The 17,110-nt window shown below is 50.3% G+C and overlaps 1 protein-coding gene across 4 annotated transcripts in view; it reads right to left on the reverse strand.

Moving 5' to 3' along the window:
• Positions 1 to 1,163: 1,163 nt before the first annotated feature.
• CALN1 (calneuron 1) overlaps positions 1,164 to 17,110 on the reverse strand; it is a 142,034-nt gene continuing 126,087 nt past the window's right edge. For all 4 annotated transcript variants that reach the window (XM_085078058.1, XM_085078059.1, XM_085078061.1 and 1 more), the window contains 2 exons: positions 14,252 to 14,405; positions 1,164 to 7,817 (listed from right to left, as the gene is read on the reverse strand). In XM_085078058.1, coding sequence (XP_084934184.1) covers positions 7,690 to 7,817; positions 14,252 to 14,405 — 282 coding nt within the window. In that variant the 3' untranslated portion in view covers positions 1,164 to 7,689. The remainder of the gene's footprint in view (positions 7,818 to 14,251; positions 14,406 to 17,110) is intronic.

Raw genomic sequence — 17,110 nt, forward strand, 5'->3', positions numbered from 1 at the left:
CTCAATTTCTGGACAGCTCTGATGGCTGAAACTGCAGCTACCAACCTGGCTTTTCACTGAGGACACTGAATACAATGACCTGCATGAGAACAGCTTTCAAAGGACTATTGTGGGGTGCAGGTTTCTCCTTCCAGCCAGGAATTCCTTCAGTTACTCATTCTTCCTATGGTAAATATACAGGAATTCCTCGAGTACATTTGATTCTTTCCTGCCATAAATCCAGCCTCATTCCTGAGCCATTCATTGGAACACTCCCCAATTACATGAGAGGTCAAGGAGAGGGTGCAGTGCCTTTTTTTACACTTCACAAATTTGGTAAACATGGAATTGCTGCACCGCTTGCTCTCCAGTGGCAATCCCAGCCTGGATTGCAGGGATTGTGTGGAATTGCTCATTCCCAAAGCTGCCCCAGGATCCCAGAATGGATTGGGCTGGATAGGACCTTAAATCCCATCTTGTTCCACAGGCAGGGACATCTTCCATAATCCAAAATTGCTCCAATCCCTATCCAACCTTGTCCTGCTGCTGCGACTTGGATCCACCTGATTTGCCAACATCAGCTCTTCCCTTTTCAGATGGAATTCAGGCAGCCCTGCAGGGAACTGTGGTGTCACTCACTGTCACCTGCTCCAGCAGGCCCTGCTGGATTGTTTGGGGACAAAGGGCTCTCCAGGACACCTGGGTGATGTTAATCCTCACAGAACAGCTCTCATGCCTTGGCAGTAGCAGGGTCAGGATTAACCCTGTGCTCAACATCCTCCTCCCAGCACTAACCCTGCCCTGAGCCCAGCCCAGCTCAGCATCACCCTCTGCCCCTCTGGGAGGGATAAAAATTTTTGTTTTTCTTTTAAAACAAAAAAAATCTCTGACCTTTCTCTCAGAGATCTGACCAGCTGTGGCTTTGCCTTCCAGAGGAGAAGTTCAATCCCTCCCTTTGGCTTCCTGTGCGGCTGGAATTGCTGATCCCATTTCTCTTTCTGTAGTAACAGGCTTTTAAATATGTAAATCTATTTTCAAAGCAAAATAAACCCCCCCAAATGTTCATGTATCTCTCAGAAGGAATTAAGGGTCTCTGTCCTAATATTTTATGCAAATCTTGCTTTTGCTCTTGTACTCGGGCATGAATAAATATCAACGCTTCAAAAGAGGGAAAAAAAAAAAGCTTCATCAAAAGAAAAAAACCTTTATTTCTATTGCATAAATAATGGTAAAATTAAAATATTTTTATACAGATTATATATTTACAGTAGAGTTTGGTTAGAGGGAACAGCTGATACATATGGCATTCAATTTTCCTTTATACACTCCTTTATACACTCGGATAACTTGCAATAACATAGGATTTATTTCAGTTGCATGCCCAGTTAATTTATATTAATATTTACAGTATTTTGTACAAAGGTTTTTTGTTTGATTTTTTTTTTTCTTTTTACTATTATGCTGCTGACTTTGTGAATTTTAGTCTTGAATTAAAAAGCCATGTCTTTCGTTAACGAGCCAAGAAAAAAAAACCAAAACAACCAACTTGTGAGTTTACAAAGGAACAGTAAATGCCTGGAAAACACAGAATGGTGACAAAAAGGAGACACGTGGATTAGTGGAGAACTTCCTAGGGATGAACCAGGAGGCATTGATTCCTCAGATCCTGCTATGGATTAAATGGCACCAGGCTGGATGCACTCAAAGCCAATTAGCTCTAATGAGTTCTTCCTGACTGACCCTGGAGGCCACGAGGACCTTCCTGTCCCTTCCTCCCCACTGCAGAGATCAGATTTGAGACCAAGAGCTGCTGTGAGCTGAGAGAGCTTTGGCTGCTCCAGAGGAGATGCTCAGGAATGTGACCCCTGTGGGAATGGAGGCTGGGATGGGGAGATGGATGTCAAAAACGTCACCTGAACCGGCTGGAATTGCCACCAGGATGTGCCCAAGTGCTGGTGACACCACAGGGTGGCTCCTGGAGCACCTCAGAGCTTCCCAACATCTCCTTGTTGGCTGATGAAGACTCAGGACCAGCTGAGAAAGGAAAGCTGGAGCATGGATCTCAGCTAGAGAGATAAATCCAGCTGGTAAATCCAGCTGCTGCTCTGGGATGCTGGCAAAGACAGGCCAGGAACAGCAGGGAAAATGGGTGGGAAATGGCATTTTCATTTAGCAATGGTTTTTTTCAAGGCTACAAAGTATTTTGGTCTGTCTTGACAGAAAATAAAAAAAAACCCCTGTGGTACTTTCAGCATCAAAATGTCAAGTACTGAGCTCTAGATCCAGAGGATTTCTTTTTTCTCCTTGCTCCCTCTTCTGGGGCTGCAATTATTTCATGAAGATGCCAAATTAAAGCAGTTTTCCAGACTTTTGCCACTGGAAAGGTGTAAGTGGAGCACACTTCCAATTAAAATGGTGTTAGATTTTCTGTCCATCTTGCTCTTGGTGAAGCTTCTGCACTTCCTAGAGCTGCCTAAAATGTTCTTCTTGAACTTGGAGAGATACAAACCCAGTCCTGATAACAACTGACAACAGAAAGCGATGAAAATGTTGTGAAACTTTTCCTTCTCTGCATTAAATTCCTGGGAAAGGAACAGGTTTTAAGTGATGCCAGGGAAATGTAATTGCACTGTCAGAGCACAGGAGGGTAAAATAATAGATTGAAACCCAGCAAGTTCTGTACATCTTCATCAGTGGAATGGAAGTGTGATTCAGAGCCAAGAAAAAAAAGACACTTCATCAGATTCTCATTTTAGAAGAGTTGTCTTTTCTCCTTTCAAACACTCATCCATAAAGCAGGAACTAAATCATGGATTACAGGGGTGGGCAAAATAAGGGACTTCATTCTTAGAGATTTTAATGCAATTCCTCCCACTGCTTCTCCCCTCGCTGCTCCAGGGCTGCTGGGGGCTGTGCTCCTGTCACCTCGGGGTGGTGACAGCCCTGGCAGCTCCCAGCACGTGCAGGGATGAGATTTCCATGGGAAAAGCTGAGAGTCCCCTTGTCCCAAGGCCCTCACCAGGAATGTGTCACCTGGAGTCCCTCACAGTCCCTGGGCTGGCCCAGGAGATGTTTGGTTCTTCTGCACAGGCAGAAGGATGTAGACTGGGGTTTTTGGACAAAATATTGATGCTTTCCATGGAAAAAAAGGATCAGTGGGTACTTGGCTCATCTAAACAGATTTCAGCTACCCACAGTGGCATCTTTGGGAATGGTTTCTACCTTGCTTTGCTGGCTTCCTACCCTAATTCTGGATCTCAGACCCCTCTTCACTCGGCGCCAGCTTCAAAGGATGGCTATCCATGTACATCTCCTTTCCCCAAAGCTGCTGGAATTCAAGCAACCAACATCCAGCCCTTCCAGTGCACACGTCCAGCAGGTGAAACCTCTGGATAACCGGGATGAAATCTCTCAAATTACCTGGATTGCACCCAGATATTCAGCTCTGGCTCACCGGGGAGCAGGGACAGGAGCTGGGGGTCACAACCTCCCACCCTGCTGCTCACCCTGGGCCTGGGCTCTGTGCTCTCCAGCCCAGCTGCTGACAGTGCCTGGGGGTTTGGGGGTGCCCATCAAACAGGAAGGAGAATTCTTTTGTCAGCTGGCTTTTATCTCATCTCACCTCCCACAGCATGAGGACCACAGACCTGACAAAGCCAAGCCTTCCTAGTTTCAATCTTTGAACTCCTAATGTTGTTTCTGATCAGAAATTCCTTCTCACTGGTGGACTTGTGGAGGGGTCAGGCTGCCTAGGGTGGTTGTGAGCAGGATCTGGCTCTCCAGGGCCACCAGCACCACCCTCATGGAATATTGTGAGCTGGAAGGACCCACAAGGATCTCAAGTCCACCTCTGGGTCCTGCACAGGACAAAGGCACTGCACTTGTCCTGCCTGCACACTCCCCAGCTGTGGTTTGCTCATGGCTGCCCTTAAGGAACGGCTTCACTCAATGTTCCTTCAGCCAATTTTGCTGGAATTCTCTTCTCCATGGCCTCCAAATTATTTCAGTATCCCTGAGCCTGCTGTTCCTTCTGCTGCATTCTCCAGGAGCAGGAATCAGGATCACTGGTAGAACCAGTGGTTGAAGTCAAGGTCAGTGGTGATCAGGGTGCAGCCCTGCAGGAGAAGGAACCCAAATCCTTCCCACCAGAGCTCGATCCCCACATGGAGAACATTCCCAAAGTGTCCTCAGCAAGCCCAGGCCAGGCAGAGCTCAGCCTGAATGGATTTCACTCCTCCTGAATTCACCCAAAGCCTCTCTCAGGCTGAACCCATCACGTCCCTCTCAGAGCCTTCCCTACCCATCAATCCCCTTTAATTGCACACAGGTTTTTTTTGGCCAAGCCGACAGAGCTGCTCACGAATTCCTAATAATTCCCTAATCCATGAGCAAAGCCCCTGTCCCGCTGCTGGGAGCTGTCTGCCTGTCCCTGGCAGGTTGGGCTCCCTGTGCCTGGGCTGCTGGTGGTACCCATGTCACGAACAGCCGCGGTTGCCATGGCAATCTCCTGTTCCTCCAGAACTGCAGGGCTGAAAAGACACTTCAATCCTCCTGGAACTGGCAAGAGCAGAAGTTTAGAGCTTTTTCTGACAGCTCTGCTGCAGTCTGGGTATTTTTTAAAGTATGTTAATTAGCACTTAAATAGGGTTTTTTTTTTTTCCTTAAAGGATGGGATGTGGGGTTTTTATTTTTATGTCTTTGATTCTTCTGCTTTCTCCCCCCCTTCAGCTTTTGCCATCAGGTTCCAATCAGAATTTTACTGCTCTATTTTTACCTCCTGTCTGTAAAAGCAGCAAAAAGCCCTATTTTTCCCCTCTTGTGTAGAAGGAAAAAAAAAAAAAAAGGAGATAAATGGATGTTACATAAATGGAGCCAGGGAGGGAGGTAGGAGACATCCAGTGCTGCTGGATGGAAAGGATGGGAAGGTTGTGGGGAGAGGAAAGGATGGAATAGCTTGGCTTGATCCATCCTGCATTGCCAGGAGTTACTGAGTAAAGATGGATCTCTTCACAACACCTGGAGATGGAGGAAAGCTGCTCTAGGAAGGGGAAAGGAGACCTCTGGCAAGACATGGCCCTGATTCATCATGGAAAAATGAGGTTCCCTACAGAAAAATCACACCCCAAAGCCCCCAGAATCCTGTACCCAGTAAAATCAGTGGGGAGTTGTGCAATGAACTCTACTGACACCAGGCTATGGCTTTTACCAATATATTAATTATAGGTTTGGTTTTACAAATGGAGCTGCGAGGGGAAGGGTTGGACTGGAGAATGGCTGTATTTACAAGGGTTTATGGAGCATGCAGAGGGAATTCTGGAGCCTTCCAGGAAGCTTCCAGGAATGCAGACAATCACTGTCCGTGAGGTGGCTGCTGGGATTGGAGTCTGCTGGGGGTTTGTGTCACATGGGTGGGACAATGGGGGGAAATGGCCAATTCCAGCTGCCCATGCTCACTCCAGCACAATCCCAGGGAAAAAAATGAGTATTCCTCAGTGGCAAGGAACATTTGGACTATTTTCCTACTGCTGCCACCGTTCCACAGACCCCTGAGACCTAAAAATGGGGATGAGTTTCCTTAAAATGATCTCCAATCTCGTTATCCGCAACGTCCAGCACAGAAAATGTGCCTGGGCTCCCAAAAACTGAGAATCCCATGCCAGAATATCCCACAGATATTCTGCTGCTGCCCTGTAGCAAATGCAAATCTCTCCATCTTCTGGGACACAGAGCAATTTTTTTTAATGGAATATTCTGCAGTTCACCTCTATTGGTCACAGCAGAACAGGAATGCAGGAGTTGTATGTTTGGGAAAGGCAGAAAAAAACCCAACCCAGCTGCTGTGGAAAAGGGATGGAGGGAACACCAGGAAAATGGCAGGAAAAGGTGGAAGGATGAGACACCTAAAAGTGACTTGAGTTTAAAGGGGTGGTGGGGAGACAGGACAAAAAGCAGCAGATTTTTAAATGAGGCTGTTAAAAACACCGGTTCAGTGTTGTCACCCAGAGCTGTAAAAAAGGAAGGACCTGGAATGAGTCTTTGGGATGGATCCAGTGTAAGTCAATGGCTGCAGTGTGGGATGAGGGAAGCTGGTGGTGTGCAATCCCTTGGGGAGCCGTGGTGCCCCTCCTGTGGCACAGGGAACAGTCACCTCCAGTGCCAGGAGCAAGATCTCCCTGTTCCTTGGGGTGTCTGAGCTCTCCCAGCACAGCCACCCCACTCCAGCACCTGAGTGCCTCCATGGAGCTCCTTGAACACCAACTGGGAAGGAAGATCTCCTTCCTCTCCCACGAGGGCAAGGAAATCACATCTGTCCTGGTGTGGCACTCAGGGGCACAGTTCATCCAAAGGGAAATGCATGGATTTGTGTCAAGTTTCAAAGGAAAAACACCTTCCCAAGCAGTGCTGGCTCCTTGCACTTCCTGTGTGGTGTACCTGCTCTGCATCTTTCCATCTCCTCCTTGCTGCTCCTTAAAATGTATTCCAGGAAAAACTCCCAACACTCCCTGGATCTGAAACTCTGACACACTTCAGACACACAGGGATGGGCTCAGGTTTGATTCCTTCTTCTCTTGCTGCACTCAGCTTTTCCGATGGCCCCCCTTGGAGCCTGCCCATGGGATGGGAGTGGTGGGATGGATCCTGGGAGGGAATGGAGAAGTTGGCTGGTCAAAACCACACTTCCCCATGCGGGTGAAAATAAAACCTCCCTCACAGGACGATGTCTGATGTGGAGGTGTCACTGCAGATCATAACCAGGCCACATAAAACGGAATAAATTAAAACTGTGCAGGCAAGCAGAGAGGAGGGAAGCTCAGGAGGAGCTTCCCTCAGGATTTTCACCTGGGAAAAAAATCTTGAAGACCAATATAGAAGAAGGGCAAAACTGCTGGGGAGCAAATAATGTTGGCTATGCAGAGAGGCCCGAGGAGAGGGAGGTTTAGCTGGCGCTGGTGGTGGCAGAGTCCCTTGGAAGACTTTGCACAAGTTCAGCAATGCCCAGGTGGGAAAACGGGGGTGCTCCTCACGCCCTGATTCACAGTCGGAAAAAAAATGGCCAACAGACTCCTGCTACCCCACAGTCTCGTGTCAAGGGTGGAGTTGATGAAGCAAAAAATAGACATTTTGTATGGTGCTGGCAAATTCTCCCCTGTTTTCCTCAGAAAATGCTGTACAAGGATGCTCTAGCTCCCCTCTAATGCCGTAAACTCCATGGCATGGTCATAAGGGAAAAGGAAAGTGAAGCTGGAAGGCGTGGAGCAAAAGGAAAAGGACGCGCTCGTGGCAATGCTACGATCAGCTTCCTGGGAATGTGGGCCTGGCGGGGAGCTCCGTGGGATAGTCAGTGGGCCCTGGGATAAGGACAAGTCACGAGGCTGGGCCTCTTCCAAACCGCGGAGCGCCGGCTCCGAGTCTCCTCCGCGCTGCCATTGCTGTTTCGAAGCAATAATTCGGGACTCCTGGATATGGGATTATTGCATTAGGAAACAAAACCTTTAAAGCATTAGAACAGCCCTTTGATGTCCCTGCCAAGAGGATGTGGTTGTTCACAGGACACGCTGCTGGCTCAGGCTCCTGCCGCAGGCTGTGCCCGCGTGTCGCTGCCGTGGGAGTCGGGGCGGGAGCTCTCCCGGGGTGCGCATGCATGGCCGGCGTCCCGCTGCCAGGACGGTTCCATCCCGCTGCCAGGACCGTTCCGTGCCGCTGCCAGGACTATTCCATGCCGCTGCGCAGGATCTGGTTGGCGGCGATCAGCATGACGCTGATGATGAAGGCCATGGCGAAGGCGCAGATAAGGCTCTTGCGCACGCACGTCTGGCGGTTCTGCTTCTGGGCGTGCACTGCGGGGACAAGAGAGGGTCACACGTGGCAGGGCTTGTGCTCCCACCTGCAGCAGCTCAGGAATGCTGCTGGGCTCTCGCTAGAACCCTGCTGTCCTCACTGTCACCTCTCCCTGTTGTGACATTCCCAAACAACCTTCCTGACCTTCCAGGGCTTCCCAACTAGCCCATCCTGATCCTTCCTAACACTTCTGGGACTCCTCTCCCTCATCATGGCTTTTAATCCCTTTAAATGTTCACAGGGATATTTGGGGTTTTCCATGTATTTCTTTTATGCTCTTTTTGAAGTTGGAATTGTAGAATGGGTTGGGTTGGGTTGGGCTGGAAGTGACCTCAAAGTCCATCTTTGTCCCATGGCAGGGACACCTCCCACTATCTCAGGCTGCTCCAAGGTCTGTCCAGCCTTGGACACTTGCAGGGATCCAGGGGCAGCCACAGCTTCTCTGGGCACTCTGTGCCAGGGCCTCACCAACCTCCCAGGGAACATTTTCTTCCCTCTCTTCCCCTCTGGCAGTTTGAACTAAGTTGTCTCTAAAGTTTTTTAATAGCAATTATTGGCCTTGTGTGAATCCCTCCAACTCATCCAGGTCCACTGGGAATGAGAGGAGGACCAAGATGTGCTCCCTGATGACACTCAAGCCCACACTGTGGCAATTCCCAGGAGTATCCATGAGTCACTTTTCCAAACTGTTTTAGGTTTTCTGTGCTTAAGCCAAATCAGAGTTATTAAGAACCTTTCCAAGTGAATGCTTGCAGAATAATTGTCAAAAGAGGTGAGAGCAGCAATTAAAAACCAGATAGAGTTGGGATTTTTAGCACTCCTTTGATTTAATTTTATTTTTTGTTAAGCTGATCAGTGAGAATTCGTGCTGTGGCTTCATTAAGCCAGTTCATGACTCTGTCTTGGCTCCCCACTTCTGAATGTCAGAACCATGTGTGGTACTGGGGCACTGAGGAGATTTGTTTGAAAAGGCCCTGAATCTTGAAAAGCCTTGTTTGAAAGGCCCCAGGCAATCCTAGAATGGCTATGGCTGGAAAAGCTCAACCCTTAACCTAGCACCACCACCATGGTCACCACTAAATCATCCTAAGTGCCACATGCACACTTTTTGGACAGTTCCAGGGTTGGGGACTCCACCACTGCCAGACAACCCTTCAAGTGAAGGAATTTTTCCTAATTTCTAATCTACACCTCCCCTGGCCCAGCCTGAGGCTGTTCCCTCTCCTCCTGTCCCTGTTCCCTGGCTCAGCCTGACCCCCCAGCTGTCCCCTCCTGTCAGCAGCTGTGCAGAGCCACAAGGTCCCCCTGAGCCTCCTTTGCTCCAGGCTGAGCTCCTTTCCAGCTCCCTCAGCTGCTCCTGGGGCTCCAGACCCTTCCCATTCCAGTTCCCAGCACTCCCAGGGCCTTTCCCAGATTCCCAGCCCCTCTGCCCCAGCCTGGAGCAATCTATGGAGCTGTTGTGACCCAAGTGCAGGACCCAGTATTTGGCCCTGTTGACCCTCATCCAACTGGCCTGTCCAGATCAGTCAGGGAAAGCCAGGAAACCTTCACACCCAGGATGGACAGCTCTGCCTGGCTGGGATGGGCCTTGGTTTGATCTTTGGGCTTGGTTTGCCCTGGGAAAGGATGTCCCTGTCAACTTTTCCTCAAGGATGGGCTGCTGATGATGGGAGACTTTCAGATTATTGACAACAAACACAAACTAAGCCTAAAATGCAACCAGGGAAAGGCTCCAGGTGCCCATGTTTGGAAAGATGCAGGAGAATAGTTTTAGAATATATGGAAAAAACCCCTTGTTCTGGTCCAGTCTTGATTCTCATCACACAGAGAGCCCTGGATGCTGGGTTTTGAATTCCAGTTTTCTCTCCCATCACCTCCTCTGGCTGGTGTTTAGCAATGCCTGTGCTCTAATCCCAGCTCCCAGTAGTCCCAGCTCAGTGCCAGAGGCACAGAACCCTCCTTAGGCAGGGTTGGAGTCATTCTGCCCCAGGCAAGGAATGTGAGTGAGGGGGAAAAATGTGAGTGAGATCCTCTCTGGTTCTGGGCAGGGAATGAAATCTCCCTCCCACCCACATTCCTCACTCTCTGCTCTGCTCTGCTCCTGTATTCTTTCTCTGGCTTTTATAAACCCCACAGGATCAGTGCTGTGGCTCCTTGGCTTTCTGCACAGTGCCCTGGTGCTTTGAAAAGCTTCTTCACGACCAGTTGTAGTTATTTCTTTATGTATTTTCCTACTATTTCTGTACTTTGAAAGCAGTCCCAGGCAGCAGGGAAATCACTGACATGAGATATCACCTCCAGCATCGCTGTCAGGGTGGGGCTGGTGATGGGGAACAGCAGCTCAAGGCTGATCAGGGTTTTTTTGGGATAACAGGCTCACCTCTTCAGAGGAAAACCGTAAAAAGGTGTTTTTGCAGAAATGTTCCTGAATGGAACAACTCCTTGAGGCTTCTGTTATGAAACAGAGCCTGAGGGCAGCAGGATGCAGGGAAGTCCCAGTTACTGCTCTTTACCCACTGAAGGGACAGCAAAGAGCCAAATTACCTACAAATAAGGTAGATATTTCCCCCAGGAGGAAGGGAAATGCCTGTGGAGAGGCTGAAGGCCCAACCAGACTCTCTTCCTGTTGGTTGGGAGTTATTCCAGCAAGAAGGTATCAGTTTTCCCCTTGAAAACCACAAAGAAGCTGGAATTCCTGATGTTCTTCCCTACATGCTGCCCTCTTGGACATGAAGATCCATTAACCAGCCCTCCTCACTGGGGAAGGTCTGCCTTCAGTTCTCTCCTTTCTCCAAATCCATAATCTTTGCACACAGAATCTGTGCTTGTCCTGCTGCTTCCCACAGCTGGCATTGTCCCAGGGCTGGATGCCAACATGTGGGTGCCAGTGGGAGTTTCTGACACCTGTGGGACACCCTAGGGGTTGGATGGGAGCTGATTCCTTGGACATGGGCAGAGCCTGGAGCTCCTCTGGATGAATCCTCATCCCTTTTTAGGGGGAAGAGCAACTCAGAAATTTCCAACATCCATCACACCTCAAGAGGCAAAGGCAAATCAAGGCTGGGTCATTCTTCATCTTCTTTTAGGACAGGCTGGTGAGGAGAACTCCCTCACTGGCACAGACCACTGTCCCTACAACTTCTCCAGCAGGAATTGGGGTTATTGCAGCAGGAATTGGGGTTAATGGGGCCAGGCTGTTTGCAGGTCATGATGCCCACAGTGGGTTTGTGGGAGCTTTCCCTCCTGCAGAACAGCTCCTGCCAAGGCCAGCAGCAGTGTATTTACAGTGGCTGTCCCAGCCTGCTGCAGGTGAGTGATGGTGCCTTGCTCTGGCTGCCTGCAGTTATTTTTGGTTTTACAGGTCAGTTTTTCATCGCCAAGGCCTCAGCTGAGCAGGGCAGGGGGAGCAGGAGGAGCTGCTGGCTGATGCTGTGGGTGTGAGTGAGGATGGAACCCCTGGCAGGCATTCCAGGCACTGGAACCACTGACCCTGCTGTGCCACCTGAGGGGTGGATAAAGGGAACTGCCAGGAAAAGGCTGCTGGATTGAAAATTGTCCTTTCCCTGTGTCCCATGAAACCACACAGCCTTCACTGCCCTGCCCTGAGCATTGATCACAACAGAGAGAAAGCTGAGGACAGAACTGTGCCTCTGCTCTGGGTGTGACCTTCCCCTGGATCTGACATCCTGCAAATGGCTTTGGTGTTCACAGGGAGCTGAGGAAATCCCAGACTTGTCCCTGACTGTAATACAAATATTCCATTTGGGGTAAAGTGTGTGTGGTGAGAGATGCAAGGTCTGTGATCCAAATTGATATTAAAGGATATTACATGGTCATAAAAGCCTTATTATCACGAGAAACCATGATGGAATAATTGTGAGCATGATAGAATTTTGCATAGATTTGTGCTGATGGTGATATTACCTGTAAAATAGTCTTTAGCAGCTGAGCTAGCTCACCCAGGGGTGGAATAGGGGAATGTCCAGGGGTGGAATAGAAGATGTCCAGGGGTGGAATAGAAGATGTCCAGGTGCAGAATAGGGAATGTCCAGGGGTGGAATAGGAAATATCCAGGTGTGGAGAAGAGGGATGTCCAGGGGTGGAATAGAGGATGTGCAGGTGTGGAGAAGGAAATGTGTCTGCCCACAGGAGAGAGAAGAGTTTGGGGCTGCTCTGTGATCCAAGAAAACCCAGAGGTGACAGTGAGTGGAGATCCCCATTTCACCTGAAAGTATCTGTTATGTCTGCTCCCTATGAGATTCCCAAATTCCAGTGAGAATCACTGAGGTTCATCTTGGCTTCATTCCTCCCCATAATTAAAGGCTCTTCAATGGGGGGGATGAAAAGTACCTTAAATATAGATGGGACTTGAAAGAAATACTTGAATTGCTATTGGAAGAGTTGAGTTGAGAAAGAAACTTCTTTTAGGGTGCAATTCATCTCATCCCAAGGCAGCACCTAAACTAAACTCCAGGAATTCTACCCAAAAAGCATCTCGTTCACTGCACTCATTAGAAGTGAGTGACTGAGCCACAGGACAGCTGACAGCTGTGCCTTAGTGCCACAATCCATGGAATTCCTGCAATACCTGCTTTGCAGTCCTGTAGGGATTGTGGTGTTTGAGAACTGGGAACTCTGAGAGCACCAGGGGGTCATCCCTGCCCAGCCTGGAGGGCTGCAGGGACACAACCTGTACTGTCCTGGCAGAAATGCTCCTGTCACAGCTGTCACACACCAGAACTGTCCCCTTCCACTGGGACCTGCAGCAAAACTTTGCCCCGTTGTTGACAGTTCAGCTGATCTTCATTCCCTGCTGGGTTTGTGTGTGTTCCCAACAGCTAAAAAAAGGCTCTGTTTTGCTTCAAGGTTCTGCCTGGCACCAGCAATGCCAAAACATCCCACGAGAAAAGCTGTTCCTGCTGCACTTTTGGAAACTGGAGCTTCCAAAATGAGATGCTGAGTGTTTGGGTGTTGGGACCCAGCTTTTTTCTGGGATGCTTCACCCAAGCTGCCGAGCTGAAATCCTGCAGCAGTGACAGCTGGCTCCTGTCCCCAGGGGATCAGCAGGTCAGTGAGCACCAACAGCTCCAGGCAAGTCAGAAACATCTCCCTCCCTGCTGCTCGTCAGGAGGAACTCAAAAATTGTTGCCTGGCCTGATTCGGAGAGTTCTGCTGCTGCCTCACTCCTGCAGGCTTCTTAAAATTCAGCTGTGCTCCTCTCCAGCTCTCCTGCAGGGTTTCACAGGGGGTGAGGGTGCTGGATGGAGCTGCTGCAGCCCATTATTAGCCAGGCTAAAGATTGGTCTGTGTGTTCAGCCTTTGCTTTGTTTGTGTCTCTGCCTGGTGCCCTTCAGAGGCTCTCTGAACCCTCAGTGTCAGAATTCCCCCCAGATGGTCTCTGTAAAATGGGAATGCTGGGCTGGGAGAGCACAGTGGCTCTACCAGGGTGATGTGCACAAACTCTGAGCTTCTCTGTTGCATCTCCCTGGGCTGTTCTGCACTTGAGGTGATTTCATAGACTCATGGGACAGTTTGGGTGGGAAGGGAACTTAAAAACCATCTAATTCCACGGGCAGGGACACCTTCCACTGTCCCAGGTTGCTCCAAGCCCTGTCCAGCCTGACACTGGACACTTCAGGGATCCAGGGGCAGCCACAGGCTGGACAACAAAGACCTGTTTGGTTGTTCCAAGCAGAAATGCTTTGGAGCAGCACGAATTCCTCTGATCAAGGAAATGAAAATGGGGAATGTCCTTGCCAGTGTCAGCTCTGTCCAAGTGCAAAATCCACTGCAGATCCCAGAGTCTGATCCCAATTCTTGATCCCTTCTGGCTCTGCTGAGGGAAGGAAATATTCCCCCCTCTCTGGCTGTCTCCAAGCCCTGCTCAGTCCATGACTTTGCAGAGACACTCCCGTGTTGAGAGGAGCTGTCCTGGCTGAGCCAGGTCCTGGCAGCTCAGAACAAAAGGTGTCCAGGGCAGCAGGGCAGCATCTTTGCTCACTGCTGGTGTTACAGTGCAGGGAGAGGACTCATCCCAGCTCTTCCCTGCGAGCCTTTTTGGGATTTGAACAGAAATCCGGAGGAGCCTAACACAGCTTGGTAGTGCCCGCCAGTGCCAAGAAAGTCTTTCCATGGTGGGATGAGGGAAATAAAGGTGTTTCTCTAGGGAATTCAGCCTGGCTTAGACACTCCCCTCAGCCAGAATCCCACCAGAGACTGGGGAAGGTCCCCACTACTCCATCCCTGTGCCTGGGACAGCTTTGCTGAGGGACAGAAAAAGACTGAGGGCACCACTTGAGCTCTCTGGCCTTGCTACTCACTCCAAAAGAACTCCCTGCCAACTCCCTGCATCCTTTTCCCGGATCAGAGTGACTTTTACAGCCACCACAGACACAGGCTGACTGTCCAGGAGCCCAGGACCCTCCCCTCTCACCTTCAAACTCCGTTTGGCAGTTGCCAGAGTTCTCGTTCAAGCTCTCCTCCTCGTTGATGATGATGTTCTCGATGTCCTTCATGGTGAGGTGGTCACGGAAGGCGTGGTACAGGATGTGCTTCAGCTCCTCCAGCGTTATCCTCTGCATGTCAAACTGTGGGCAGAGGAGAGGAGAGCCTGGTTACACCAGGGCATGGAGGGAAATGGGCAGAGGGCAATGCCACGATGCCCAGGTTGTGTTTTATCAGCCTCATTTCAACAGCTCAGGGCAGGTTTGGCTCTTTGGGGTTGGTTTAACTCCAACAGTGAATGCTGGAAATGGGTGTTGCCCCTGCCAGTGGATTTAGTGCTGCTGGAGCAGCAGAGAAAACCAGCCCTGTGCCAGGCTGGAGAGGCAGCAACCCAGTGTCACTCCTGGCCATCCCAAGGAAGAGAAAACCCTCAGGGATCCCCCTGCTAGATCTTACACAACCTTGTTTCTGCCCCTTTTTTTCCCTTTTTAACCCATAGTTGCACCTGGGTGGGAGGAACAAGCTGAGGACACTTCCCTCTGAGCTCACTTCTGCTGTAGATCCAGCAGGCAAATGCTGTTCTTACACCCATCAATGTTAAACCAAACATTCCTGCTGAATAGGAACATTTTGCCTCAGCAGGACGTTGAACATGTGCAGTTTGTGGCTAGTGGTGCAGGAGAGGTGACACTCACCCTGCTGCTGGGCAGGGCCAGGGGAGCAGAGTCTCTCTGGGTTCAGGAAAGGATGGAAAAGCTCCAAGTCATGCTGACAAGGGGAATGGGTTCAAACTGCCAGCGGTTGGATGGGATATTGGGGAGGAATTCTCCTCTGTGAGGGTGGGCAGGCCCTGGCACAGGGTGCCCAGAGAAGCTGTGGCTGCCCCTGGATCCCTGGCAGTGTCCAAGGCCAGGCTGGACAGGGCTTGGAGCAGCCTGGGACAGTGGAAGGTGTCCCTGTCCATGACAGGGGGTGGTACTGGATGAGCTTTAAGATCCTTTCCAGCCCAAGCCTTCCTATGATTCTGATTCCCTGAAGGCAGAAAAACCAAACCCATAAACTACAGCAAACCCCAAATTTGTACTGCCCCCGGAGAATTGTCCCTGAGCCAGGAACAGGAAGGAAATTCCAGCAGAGGCTGAACATCAGCCCTGAGGAGGTGGGATGGAGTCACCACGGGCTGCTCCTGCTGTAGGAAGTGACCACAGGGATGGAATGAGGGGTTTGCCATATGGATGGAGTCAGAAAGGCGCTAGGGCTCAATTTCAGGTTGGAGTTTCCCGGGATGAAGACCCCAAAGGAACGCAGGATGGGGTGTAGGGTGAGAAATCCCTGGATTTACCTCCATGCAATCAGCACTGCAGGAGGGCTGGGAGCCCTGGGCAGCTTCACTGCACCCTGCAAACCTCCACCAGCACCCTCAGCATTGTTGCAAGGCAACCAGAGGAATTATCCCAAATTTCCACACCTTCAGTTGCCAAGAGAAACGCTTTTTGTCATGGAACAGGATGTGAAGAGCACAGCTGCTCCCTTTTCAACATTAAAGACAGCAGAGCAGGGATGGTGAGATTTGTTCATGCACAACAAAGCAGGATGGAAATTGGTGATTAAATCCCTTGGGGAATTTGCAGCCCAGCTTTGAACTGGGCACCCAGGAGCCACCAGTGACAATGGGGCACTAGCTATTTTTAGCTGAATCCCTGAGGAACAAGGACAGCAGAAACACCAAACCCATCAGCCTTGCTGGGCAGGGAAATGCTTTTCATCTGGCCAGAGACAGGAACTTTGTCTCTTGCCCCTGTTGTCCACTTCCCTGCACATTTCCTGCACCAGGGTTGGGATTGTTGCCAGGAATAAGTGAATGGAGTTGGAGAAATTGGTGTTTCTGTGGCTGGCTGGATAAAAGCAGATGGATGTGTGCAAGTCTGCCTGCACACACAGGGATGGATGGGAACAGTGCAGGGTCCACATCAATCACAGTGCACTTTGTTTTGTTTCTTAACCCCCTGGAGTGTGGCTAGCACAGGTCTTTCCCATCAGAACTTTCTCCTGTGTTTTATAAACAAAGATAAAGTTTGGATGTTATTAAAAACAGTGTCTCGAGATTTGGACAGTTCAGGCCTGGCCAGTCAGGCCTAGGGGGAGGTTTCTGACTGACCAATCTGGGTGACCTCTGAAAAATCTATATAGGTTGGAATCAAAACAATAAAGCTCTCTTTTCTTGTCACACTGAGAACCCAGGTCCTTTTTCTGCTAGCGGCTCAACAGCGACACTGGAGGGTGAATGATTTTGCATCTGTGCAATGAGCAGTGGGCAGGGAAGAAAACCTCAGGCTGAGCAGCTCAGGAGTGATGAGAATCCCAGGATGAGTTGGGTTGGGTTGGGTTGGGTTGGGTTGGGAGAGACCTTAAATCCCATCCAGTGCCACCCCTGCCATGGCAGGGACACCTTCCACTGTCCCAGGCTGCTCCAAGCCCTGTCCAACCTGGCTTTGGACACTGCCAGGGATCCAGGGGCAGCCACAGCTTCTCTGGGCACCCTGTGCCAGGGCCTGCCCACCCTCCCAGGGAACAATTCCTTCTCAATATCCCATCTCTCCCTGCCCTCTGGCACTGGGAAGCCATTCTCTTGTCCTGTCCCTCCAGTTCCTGCTGCAGGATCCCTCTCTGCCTTCCCTGTGCCCCTCCAGACCCTTGGAGATGCTGTGAGTTCTCCACACAACCTCCTCCTCTCCAGGCTGAACAATCCCAACTTCCCCAGCCTCACCCAGCCTTTGCTGCTCTCCCTCTCTCCCAGCATTGCCGCTAAAAACCTTTTGCAGAGCCTTCTGTCCTCCTCCCTGTGCTC

The sequence above is a fragment of the Lichenostomus cassidix genome, chromosome 19 (genome assembly GCF_008360975.1).
Source record: "Lichenostomus cassidix isolate B80296 chromosome 19, HeHo_3.0, whole genome shotgun sequence".
Classification (NCBI taxonomy): domain Eukaryota; kingdom Metazoa; phylum Chordata; class Aves; order Passeriformes; family Meliphagidae; genus Lichenostomus; species Lichenostomus cassidix.